The sequence below is a fragment of the Cydia pomonella genome, chromosome 3, assembly GCF_033807575.1.
Source record: "Cydia pomonella isolate Wapato2018A chromosome 3, ilCydPomo1, whole genome shotgun sequence".
NCBI classification, from domain to species: domain Eukaryota; kingdom Metazoa; phylum Arthropoda; class Insecta; order Lepidoptera; family Tortricidae; genus Cydia; species Cydia pomonella.
Window position 1 is genome coordinate 30,505,272 of NC_084705.1, and position 12,185 is coordinate 30,517,456.

General features: G+C 38.4%; 1 protein-coding gene across 1 annotated transcript in view; it reads left to right on the plus strand.

Annotated features, from left to right (window-relative positions):
- The window catches only part of LOC133516546 (slit homolog 1 protein), a 190,711-nt gene that overhangs the window by 147,787 nt on the left and 30,739 nt on the right, over positions 1–12,185 (plus strand). The window contains exons 4-8 of the mRNA XM_061849537.1: positions 1,150–1,268; positions 2,751–2,894; positions 3,259–3,406; positions 8,557–8,685; positions 10,276–10,467. Of these exons, the coding sequence (XP_061705521.1) occupies positions 1,150–1,268; positions 2,751–2,894; positions 3,259–3,406; positions 8,557–8,685; positions 10,276–10,467 (732 nt within the window). The remainder of the gene's footprint in view (positions 1–1,149; positions 1,269–2,750; positions 2,895–3,258; positions 3,407–8,556; positions 8,686–10,275; positions 10,468–12,185) is intronic.

The following is a 12,185-nucleotide window of genomic DNA, read 5'->3' on the forward strand; positions in this document are numbered from 1 at the left end:
TACTTTAAAAGTCTAACTAACTTCTACTATGGGACCAATGACGAAATGACCACAAAATAATTATTTTGGCTGTCCAATAGAAATCGGCGCGCCATCATATCAGCCGGGATGTATGAAACAGTCAAAATATTTTGTGGTCATTTCGTCATTGGTCCCATAGTCGAAGTTAGTTAGACTTTTAAAGTACTATATAGTATGAACGGTGGTTAAAATTACACCATGTATATAATATAAATACTTATTTACATGAAAAAAATTCGTGCTCATCACATAAATAAATACCGGGATTTGAACCTAGAACCATTGGCTTCATAGACAGGGTCACAACCCACTTAAGTGTATGTATATTTATTTATTCTCTAGGTAATCCTTTCGCGTATAATTGAATCTTTCCACAAATGCAAGTTTTCAAGAACGCAATACTCAACAGTGCCGTCTGCCGTCTAAAGATTGTAGCGGTGTGAAATATTACAGCTCCTTCCACTTTTATCCGGCAACCGCAGCAAATAAGACAGGTGCTATTTGAAAAGACTAGGCGTTATAACATGTTCTTTATTTCCTGTACAAGATTCAATTTATAATATATATATTTTAAATAAATAAATATTATAGGACATTATTACACAAATTGACCAAGTCCCACAGTAAGCTCAACGAGAACGATGTACTCGTATATATAATTTATAAATACTTAAATACTTAGGAAACATCCATGACTCAGGAACTACAAATTGGGGACTTCACATACATCATTGAATTTCTTCGCAGATGTATCTAGGTTTCCTTACGATGTTTTCCTTCACCGAAAAGCTAGTGGTAAATATCAAATGATATTTCGTACATAAGTTGCGAAAAACTCATTGGCAAGAACTAGGATTTGAACTCATGACATGAATTTTATTGGAAGTCGGACGTCATATCCAGTCGACCACCACCGCTCAAAAATCAATGTTACCCCAAGATTCAAAGGAACCCCAGTTTATGTTTATGGAATGTGGTATTATGTATATAGAACGTCTACCCGACACGTCACACTCGTTCAAGAGGGGCTTCATAATTTTTTTTTTGACTTTGACTTCGCAGTTTGATGAAGCTGTTTTGTTGTTTTTAGTCTTAGCAATAAAAAAAAATGTTTTTTTTCTATTTCAGGTTTACCAAATAATCAGTTGCCTTCAGTACCTACGGAGGCCATAGCTCATTTGTCAATATTAGACCGTCTGGATTTGTCTAACAATAAAATACATGTTTTGGATCGGACTTCGTTTAAGGTAAGAATCGCAAAACTAGGGAGGTATGAATTTATCATGACGTTATTTATTCCAAATTAATCCAAATTAAAAAAAATAAAAATCCCCTACGCTATATAATAATTCGGTCAGTAACCTAAAGCAACACACAATTTTGCGTCGGTGGTTAAAGAAGAGGTTTATTTTGGACTTATTCAAAATTCTATTCCAAAATATAGGTAACAAACATGCAGTCATAAATATTGAACTTACGCAATCTAATAATACTTACTTATCACGCTCAAAATACCAGTAAAAAAAGCTTTTAACGCTAACTGTACTTTTCTTTCCACAGGTAACTAATGCTTATCGTGACAATTCTAACAATCCAGAACACAATTAAGTAGTTTGCATTTTATCACAGAGTGTCTCCATCATCAAATCAGCTCCATGTTATCATAATATTGCATTGTCATCCGATTTCCAAACGTATGCAAAATTTTCAGCTCAATTGGAAATCGGGATGACAACAACAATATACATAATGGATATATACAGATGATTACTATAACTAGCTTATATCTAAAATAGGCTATTGAGGCATTGTACCAAGGATGCTGGCGGCATTTCCTCGTTGTATCGCAATACTGATATATTGTGCGAGGAAGCCGCCGCGCCGTTTCGCGATTTCTCCAAAAAACTTGTGCGCGCTGGGATCCCATGGACCTAGAATTTCAACGCCAAATGGTACTAAATGGTACTCTCTACCGAGGCTCTTACATTTATTACGTTTCAATATTTCGGCGCTTTCCGCAGCTGCGCCCGCTTTTACATTAGTCCGTTGGAGGTGGGACGGTGCCAATGAGTCTAGGCAGGTAGCATCCCACACTAACATCCGTCCCAAGCTCCAAGGAAATAAGGACACCCCATCAGGCCTCCTGCCATCATCCCTGATAATGCCAGTTGTCTCAAGAAGAGCAGGCACATTGATGGTGGCAAGAGATCGACGGATTATGACATTAAGCGACGCATATCTTGAAAAACGACCTGCGCTTTTTTGAGAAGATAATCCATGGTGTCCCAGTCGGTCCACGTCCGTGCCGCAAAAGCATACTAATAGGGCAAGTTAAATAAAAGCTTGTAATGAATTCAGTCACATACCTAATCCGTATTAGCACAATCTTAGGTTTCGGCTTAACAATGTGAATTTAGGGTAAACATCAGGAAAGTCTGGTGCAAATTCATAAATGAAATGAAGATACCTGGAGAGGTATTTTGATTGTAATAACAGGGTATGAATTTAGTTTGAATTTCTTAAGAAACGTCTATATTATGTGTAAGTATCAAAATAATATTATTATGTGTCTTCAACCAGAAGTAAACATGACGGTTTTCGACACCCCGGGGGACATTTCGGGGAAGGCAGTCTTTAAATGTGCAAAGCAGTCTTTACAAACGTGTATAGCGCTTTCTCGTACACATACCTCATTAGTGTGATACCTAATGTATAAACGATGTTTGCAGGGTATACAGAATTTGACATACCTGGATTTAAGCGACAACCAGCTGACCGACATCGCGCCGGGCGCGTTCAGACCTTCGGAAAGGTTGGCGGTACTGAAGCTTCGAGGGAATCTGCTGAAAGTGGCGGCGCTGGCGTCGCTTAAGGTTCGATTAATTCATTCTGTGTATTTTTTCTTATTTAATGCATGTTAATTATAAGATGTAATGTTTTGAAAATATGTGTACGAGTTTCTTGCCGGTCCATGGGATACCCTCCTCCAATTGATGGGGGATTAAAATCTTCTTGGGTCAGAGGTGTAGGGTTAGAGCCAGTGTAGCGTAGCTATATTTGACGTTCATAAGCGCATTGTAATATGCCTACTTGAATAATAAACTATCTTTATTTTCATCTTTATCTGAAATCTGCCTAACCTAGTACATATTTTACAGTTAAAATGTCTTATATCTACGGTCGTTTTACTACATACATCTTTTTGTATTTAACTGCTATTTTCTTGTCATTTCATAGGAAGCCCACTTCTTACGAGACTTGGACTTATCCAGTAACGCCTTGGAAGGCCCGCTGGGTCCCAACACCGTACCACCTTTGCCGTACCTGACCAACCTTCAGCTATCCGACAACACTTTTGCGAGCATACGGCGAGGAGCATTATCAGGTCAGTGCCAACTTATATTGCAGAAACTCATAAGACTTGGACTTGCCTATCGACTTATTGGCATGCCCCTTTTTTTAAATACTACGTCGGTGAAAAAAAAAAAACATACGGCCCGCCTGATAGTAAGCAGTCTCCGTAGCATATGGACACCTGCAGCTCCGGAGTAGTTATATGCGCGTTGCCGACCCTAACACCGCACCCTCGTTGAGCTCTGGCAACCTTACTCACCGTAGTAGGGTCTAGTTATTTTGCTGCGGTTTTCTATAAGGTACTTCCCCAGTTGGGTTTTGCTCTAGATCTGGAATGACATCCGCTTTGCTGTGCCCTACCACACAAAACGAGATGACATTCACAATACCCCTACCTCTCTTTTGGACGTAGTTTAAGGCAGAAAGAAGAGATTAGACCTATCCAGGAATGGCCTAGAAAATCTTCCGAACAGTGAACACCAACACCATCCCAAAACCAATCTTAAGCTGTACAGCAAAATGTTCGCCCAAAAGAAAAGGAGTGTACGAATATTGTATGGAACAATGTTTTATTTTAAAGTGGAGTTCAATATAAATGACAAATAATGTTAATGACAATTTACCTTCATTTCTTCGTAATCTTGCACTTTTTGTGGACAACTATGGTTGTATCAACAATTTATATACTTAAATCTTTTATGTGCATCAATGAATAGATCAATACGTATATGTTAATTATTTATATTTCAATGATTACAACCACAACTTTTAGGTTATACGTTAAATAAAGAAAAAAAACTGTGATATTTATTTAATTTTTTTGTCATTTCTATTGAAATCCACTTTGAATTTTATTTATTTTAACAAAATAACATAAAATGACAAATTGATACTTCAACTTTCGATCTGCGGTTTTTGCGGATAGCAAAAAAACACAGTTTAACACATGAACAAAGGACTTTCTTGAATATTATAAAGTGAATACAGTTAAATAATATCTTCATGCAAAACTATAAAAATAGCTGCAGTTGTTCTAAGGTTTCCCGTGTGACCTACTTCCGTTGTTTCAATATTTGGACAGACATACGGGCCTATTCCAATAATATAATGTGATAATGTGTGGATCTGACATCATTCCAATTTGAGATGGTTCCAATTTCCTCTAGTGTAAGGCCTGAGTGGACGTTTGAAGCGGAGCTTTCGGCGGGGCGTGCAGCGTGGCGTCGGGCTCACAAGTGATTTGTGCAGCGTGCACTAAGGCCACCCTAATACGTTTGCATTTGTTTAATATGCACGCCGCACGCCCCGATGCGCTGCACGCCCAACTCGAGCGTCTACTCAGGCCTTGCACTTAGAGTACTGCTGAATAGCGCATTATGCGCAACCTTTAACCAAAAACGTTACTTTTGACACCGATAGATCAGTATCATATTGGAATGAGATCTAATAATTAAAACTCGAATCCAAGAACGTCACTCTTAACTAACAGATCAATATTAGATCATTATCATATTGGAATGAGATTTAATAACTAAAACTCGAATTGACCTGACAGATTGGACGCGTATAGATAGACGAGCAGGGGATCGATCCGAGATGTTATCTAAGAAAACAAACTATATAAAATTGCGACAGTATTGAGTTTGTGTTTCATCTATAAATAGAGTATAATATTTCCGAATTACAGGAAGAAAAATATGCTGGCAGACTAATTCCAATCAGGTGATTGGTGATAAGTAGGTACTAAGTAATTTCGAAAAGTTCCAAAGCCAGGGTAATTCCAAAACGGTAAGTACTCTAAAATGGTGATTTTCGAAATTAGCCGACATTATGAAGTAATCGGAATTAACCGAATACACCCTATTATAAGTATGTTAAATATAATTCAATATTTCCTTAATTTATCTAAGGAAAACTGGACTGATCCCAATAAGGCCTAGTTTCCCCTCTGCGTTAAAAGGTCAGAAGAAAGGCAGGTGTTGTATGGAAAAATTAAGCGTTGGGGAATTCAGACCAACTCCATAAAGACTGGCTTATTCTGAAGAAACGGACCACCCACGTTGGAAGTTCAGGGGGCGTAGATAACGTGCCAATCGCTTACGCTCCGTAGAGAACGAAACGCAACTGTCACTGTCGCACTCCGGTTTGGCTAAACAGCGCACACACTGAAAAGGTCGATGTCCGACTGCGAAATACCATGAGGTGTATAACGGGGATGGTCAAGTCGACGCCTGTTCGTTGGCTGCCAGCTTTGAGCCACATTCCACCTCCTTACCTCAGAAGACAGCACGCCTTGGTAAGGGAAAGTGAGAAAGTAGTCCAGCACCCAAACCTACCCGTCCATCAAGAGTTCCTACACCCACCAAACTAGCACCGCCTGAAATTTCGGAACCCACCATACGAAACAGCAAAAATTCACAACAGTAACATTTAACATGTATGTATATACTTAACATGCACTTCTTCTTCTTTAAGTGCCTTCTCCATCCCGGAGGTTGGCGACCTTATGTCTATATGCCATTCTATCTGAAGTCATGCGAATTAGTTTCTCTGTACTGCCCACGTCCAACCAGTCTCTTATGTTCCTTGTCCATGATATTCTCCTTCTCCCACGTCCTCGTTTCCCTTCAATGTTCCCTTCAATAATTAGTTTTAATAAGTCATATTTTGAGTTTTTATGTATATGTCCGAAATATGTAGCTTTCTTTTCTTTAATAGTTGTTACGACTTCCACCTTTTCCTTCATTAATAACATGACTCTTTCGTTACTAATTTTGTCGGTCCATTTTATCTTAAGCATTCTACGATAGATCCACATTTCAAAAGCCTGTAATTTACAGATCAAATGTTTCCTTAGCGTCCAGCTTTCGGAGCCATACATGAGGATTGGAAGAATATAGCATTTCACCATTCGCCATCTTAAGTTTAAATTAATCTTCCTGTTGGTCAATAGTTTCTTCATATTTTGAAAGGCGCTCTTGGCAATACCTATTCTAGTTTTAACTTCCTGCTCAGGATCCCACGTTTCATTAAGCCAGCAGCCGAGGTATTTGTATTTACTAACTCTTTCCAGACTATGTGATCCTAGTTTTAAGGGGGGAGTTTGTGCACTTGTCTTACTAACGACCATGTGTTTTGTCTTTTTAGTGTTGATTTTTAAACCATACTGTTGAAGTGCATCATTCAATTTTTCAAGCATTATTTGAAGGTCATTGAGGTTTTCAGCCAGAAGAACAGTATCATCGGCATAGCGTATGTTATTTATAAGCTTACCGTTCACACGAATGCCCACGTCGAGATCCTCGAGTGCCAATTTGAAAATAGTCTCCGAGTAAATGTTAAATAAACAGGGTGAGAGAATGCATCCCTGTCTCACACCTTTTTCTATCTTTACTTCTTTTTATATGTTATTGTTTACTCTTATCTTTGCTTTTTGATTATAATATAGGTTTTTAATAAATTGTATATCTTTCCCATCCCATCCACTCGATTTTAGAATTTGGAATAATTGATTGTGTTGTACGTTATCGAAGGCTTTTTCAAAGTCTATAAAGCACAGATGGACATCCCTCTGCACATCTCTGCATCTCTGCATTAAGTTTACTACAGCTACTAAAGCATCCCTAGTACCAAGGCCTGCTCTAAAACCAAACTGCGTTTCACTTATATTCTCTTCAATTTTTCTATATACTCTGCTATGCAGTATTTTCAAAAACCACTTAAGGAAGTGACTCGTTACACTGATCATTCTGTGGTCACCGCAGGATCTCGCATTAGTTTTTTTGGTAAAGATGTGAATAATGAGACTAGCCAGTCTTCAGGCAGCACGTCGTTAGAATTATACAACTTGTTAAATAAATTATTAATCTCTTCTATATTATATTCGTGCATGAGTTTTAGAATTTCCACTATTAAACCATCCGGACTTACTGCCTTTCTAAGTTTCATACGTTTTAGAGCGATTATCAGTTCAGACTTAAGTATAGAAGGTGCTTCCATATTGTCTTCCTTTGTCCATGTACCCTCTCGTTGGTCATCTTTAAATAGATTCTGCACATATTTTTCCCACACCTCACATGCTTCTTCTTCATCAGTTAGTTACTAGTTGTTCTTGTTCAATAACACATTAGGTGTGCGTTTCTTATTTCTGCCTGTAAATTCTTTTACTCTTTTATGCAAATTATAGCTATCATGTTTTCTTTGTTGTTCTTCTATTTCTGTACATTTGTTTACTAACCATTGTGTTTTAGTAGCGTGAATTTTATGTTCAATTAGTTTATCTATATTTTTATATTTAACAGGATTTGAGTTTTTATACAGCCGGCGTTGGTCCATTAGCTACATTAACTCATCTGTCATCCATTCATGGCGCTTTATGTTATGTTTTGGAGCAAGGTGTTCTACTGTAATTTCTTTTATTTTTGAAGCCTGCATTGAACATATATTTTTAGGGTACTTTCCACTTTCACATATTGGGTTAATGCAGTTATTAAGCTTTACGCTAACTGTTCTTTTAATACTATCATCCTTAAGGCGGTCTATATCTACTTTTGGAATTTGGGTGTTCCTTGCTTTTAGCTTTTTTAATTTGATTTTAACATTAGCGACAAGAGGGTTATGGTCTGATTTCACATCTGCTCCGGGATAAGTTTTTACATTAACAATAGAGTTTTCAAATGTATCATTTATCATTATATTATCTATTTGGTTTCTGACTATATGAGATGGTTTATCGGCAGGTGATCGCCATGTATAGAGTCTCCGAGGCGGATGTTGAAACCAAGTGTTCGTAATTACCAAATTATGTTCAGTGCAAAAGTCAATAAGTCTTTCTCCCCTTTCGTTTCTTGTACCAAGTCCAAACATTAACATGCACACTATGCCAAATAATTATATTCTATTTTATTTCGTGAAATTAAATGCAAAATAACGTATCTAAATATGTGTAAGGTGTGAGGTGTGTGAAATATACATGTGTAAGGAGTGTCTATTTGCAGTATTTGCACATATATATTTCAGAGGGCATGTAAAGTGCATTGGTTGCTGTGTAGAATGAAACGTATTGCATGAACGAGGAGATACTTCCCCAGTTAGGCTCTGCTCTGGATTATTTCATTCAAAATCCAAGGGCAAAAGCTTGTATGTGATTAATCCCTTATTAAATTATCACGTTTGTTGCAGGACTCACCAATCTGACCCACCTGAGTCTACACAATAATCAAATTGATGTTCTGGAAGACTACGCGTTCCGGCATCTCCTGAACTTAACGCATTTGGACCTGTCCCACAACGAGATCGTGGCAGTGTCAGGTAAATTATTTTTACAGTACATATGGTGCTATTTACCCGCACCAGTGCGGGAATGAGCACTTTCCGTGCCAATGTCGAAAGTTTAAAAGGCTATACGTACTGCAAAACGTTGTACGATACATGTGCAAATAGATAATTTGCAACTCGTATCAATTTAAAACACTCCCTTCAGTTAATTTATCGCCACTTGTTGCGAATTTCCTACTTTCCGTATACTTGTTGCGAATAAAGTTAGTAGAAACAGATATGTGGGCGAGGTGTTTAAATAATCTTCATATTCTCTTATTATCTCAACAATAAAATAGTGTCGTGGAGAACTTTCCCACTGAGATATTTCTACTGTTGAGCGAAATTAATATTCGGGAAAAACTCTTGATAGTAACGCAGTGACATTCCATGTGGGGAACTTCGAGACCAGTACCGCAGTGCAGTGGTCATATAGGAACAACGAAGAAAAGTATTTAACTAGTTCGAACATTAACAATGAAAGGTAGAACTTTTATGAATACATACTCCTTTTTTTGAATTTATTTAATTACGCTTTTGGTCTCAGAAAAGCAAATGGCCCGCTATTTAGTTTTGTCCTTAAGTTAAGAAGCAAAATCTACCGATAGCGTAAGCTCAAATGACACAAAGGTTGGTGATAACGACAAACGACGTTTTTTCCGAAGCCTAAGACGTTCCAATTTCCGTTACACACGAATCTCAGATACGTAACGGAAAACGGAAATACAGAGAATGCTTTGTTATCTTTTAAACCTTTGTTGGGTTGAGTTGTTTCGATCTACGACGCTTAAGGTTCAATCTTGACAAGTCTGGTTTATTTCCGAGTTGTTGTTGATTTAGAGATTTCCTGCCACATTTTGGATTTAGATGAAGAACTTACCTACAATTTTGTTATCGTCAGCTGGCTTCACAAGTTTACTTAAGTAAATCTGAGAAAGCGTGTTTGAAAATATCTAGGAATAAAATATAGCATTTTATTATTGCAAATTGCCCGGTTCTCAGTTTTATTTTTCTAGTAAAATCTGGGGAGCTATTGTTAAAAATCTAGGTAAGTTTAATAAGTTTTCTCTTGGTTTAGGATCGTATAATCTACTCTTGTTTGTTTAGAGTGAAACGGGTAGCAGATTAATATAAAAATATAACAAAAATATCTTCGCTATCATAAAATACAAAGACGATCGAATTATCAAACACGTTTATATCTAATTTCACTACTTTTACTTTTTTTTAACTTGTTATAACAGGATTTAATTGCGATAAATAAATGTACTTTTCCAACTAATATAATATATATAAATATAATGTCGAGCTGGAAAGATAAGGACTAGTTTTTTTTAATTGTAGACGCAGTTTAGGTTCAATATATTCGTTATTTAAATCACCAGCATCATAACTTCAGAGCTCTGCTTTTGTGGGGTAATCGCCAATACTACTACCTATATATGGGTCAGTCTTTTGATTTCCTCATACGACGCATACTTTTCCACTTGGTTGGGATATGTAAATATAGGCTTCCCTCAGCTTTTCGTCTCTTCAATTTAGCGTTTCTTTTTGTTTTAATAATTCATCGTATTTTCAATGCAGGCTCATCATTAGCTCAGTTAGTATACTTGGTGCACTTGGACCTCTCCCACAACTTCCTGCGATCCCTGTCAGCGGAGCCGCTGAAGGGCCTGCAGCGGCTCTCCGAGCTGATGCTGCACGACAACGACATCTCCATCATCGACGACGGTGCGCTGGCGCAGCACCCTCAACTTACGAGGTTCACCATCGAGGGTGAGCGAACTGTTCAGTTTTAGCTCACGAAGAACTTATTTATATAATACTATCACTATTGATAAAAAAAAAATGATTAGTCTTTAATAGAAGATGGGCCAATTATTCGTTTGAAGTGCCGAATATTTAGCATTTAAAAAAAATATGTTTGTCTTATTGCAATACTGTAAAATATAAGCTGCTCCAAAACTTTTTAATTAGGTACTCTATTCCACCAGAGCCCCTAGTGAAAATTTACTCGATTTCGTAACGTTACGTACGCGTTTCCGTTAAGTCTTATTTAGTATTGGATTTTAAGCAGCGCGCCAAGCGGAACGTTTTGGAAACTCAAAATCCCATAAAAATGAGACTTAACGCAAACGCGTAGAAACGTCACGTTACGCCATTGAATAAATTTACACTAGGAGTACTGTGTGTAGTGATAGATAGATAGATAGTGTAGGATACGCAGGTGGAAGATGGATAAAAACTAGATTTTTAAGTGAAATGAAAAGAGAGTGCTCGCGTGTCGCGTGGTGAGCAGATAGGCAACGGTACATTCGCAATATGTTATAGGTTAAGTATACACGCCAGCGCCCTCTGAGACTTTATTTTAATGTTTACACTATAGGTCCAACAGATGGAGTTAGCATGCACGAAATAAACCTTAATAATTAAAATTACGACTAATACAATGACGTAATGAGTAGCCAGGGATTTTTGAAAACTTTCGTGTACATTATAAATAAATCTTTGGCTTTCTTAATAACAGGAATAAATTTATATATTTTAAATGAATAAGATTGTACCCAAACTTACTTTAGATATAAAATAAGTATCTATCGCCTACATCCCCGCCCCTTAGTGCTGACAAGCACTAGCCATCAACTGGGGACAGTAATGCAACGCGTGTGGCAGGTCTGCGCAGTTGACCTAAGCGTGTGCGCACATCTACCACTCGAATACGGCCGTCACGGCCAGCGTGCGCCGCACTCACTACACCGTGTCGCCAGGAGCCGCGCTCTAAATTAGGATCGACCAGTACTACATAATCTCCTACTTTTAACGATCTAGATTCCCTAGTCCATTTTTGACGAGGTAGGAGCGTAGGTAAATATTCTTTTATCCACCTAGCCCAAAACATATCTGTAAGACGCTGAGCTACGCGCCACCTTTTGCGGAGGCAAAGGTCAGAATCGTCGTACTTACCGATAGGAGCTCCAGTAGATGAACTACCAATTAAAAAATGGTTAGGCGTTAACGCTTCCGGGTAACCGGGATCCGTCGATACGTGTGTGATAGGACGGCTGTTTACGAGAGCCTCCACTTCTGCCATCAACGTGGACAGGGTTTCAGGATGCGGTGCGCGCTCCTTCATGACGACCTTGAGCGCCGTCTTAACTGTACGGACCATACGCTCCCATGCGCCGCCCATTTCAGGAGCTCCGGGAGGGATAAATCGCCATTCTATCCCTCGGACGGCTCCATCTTCGCGCAGTTTGTCTACATTCAGCTGCTGAAGACTCATCTTCAGCTCGTTATCAGCTCCTCGTAGATTTGTGCCATTATCTGAAAATAGCACCAGCGGGGTGCCGCGGCGAGCTGACATACGTATGAGCGCCATGATGGCGGAGTCCGTACTCAGAGATTCCGTGATCTCAATATGTATAGCACGCACAGTGAGACATGTAAAGAGCATGCCATATCTTTTTTGTCTTCCTCGACCAATGGTCGTCTCC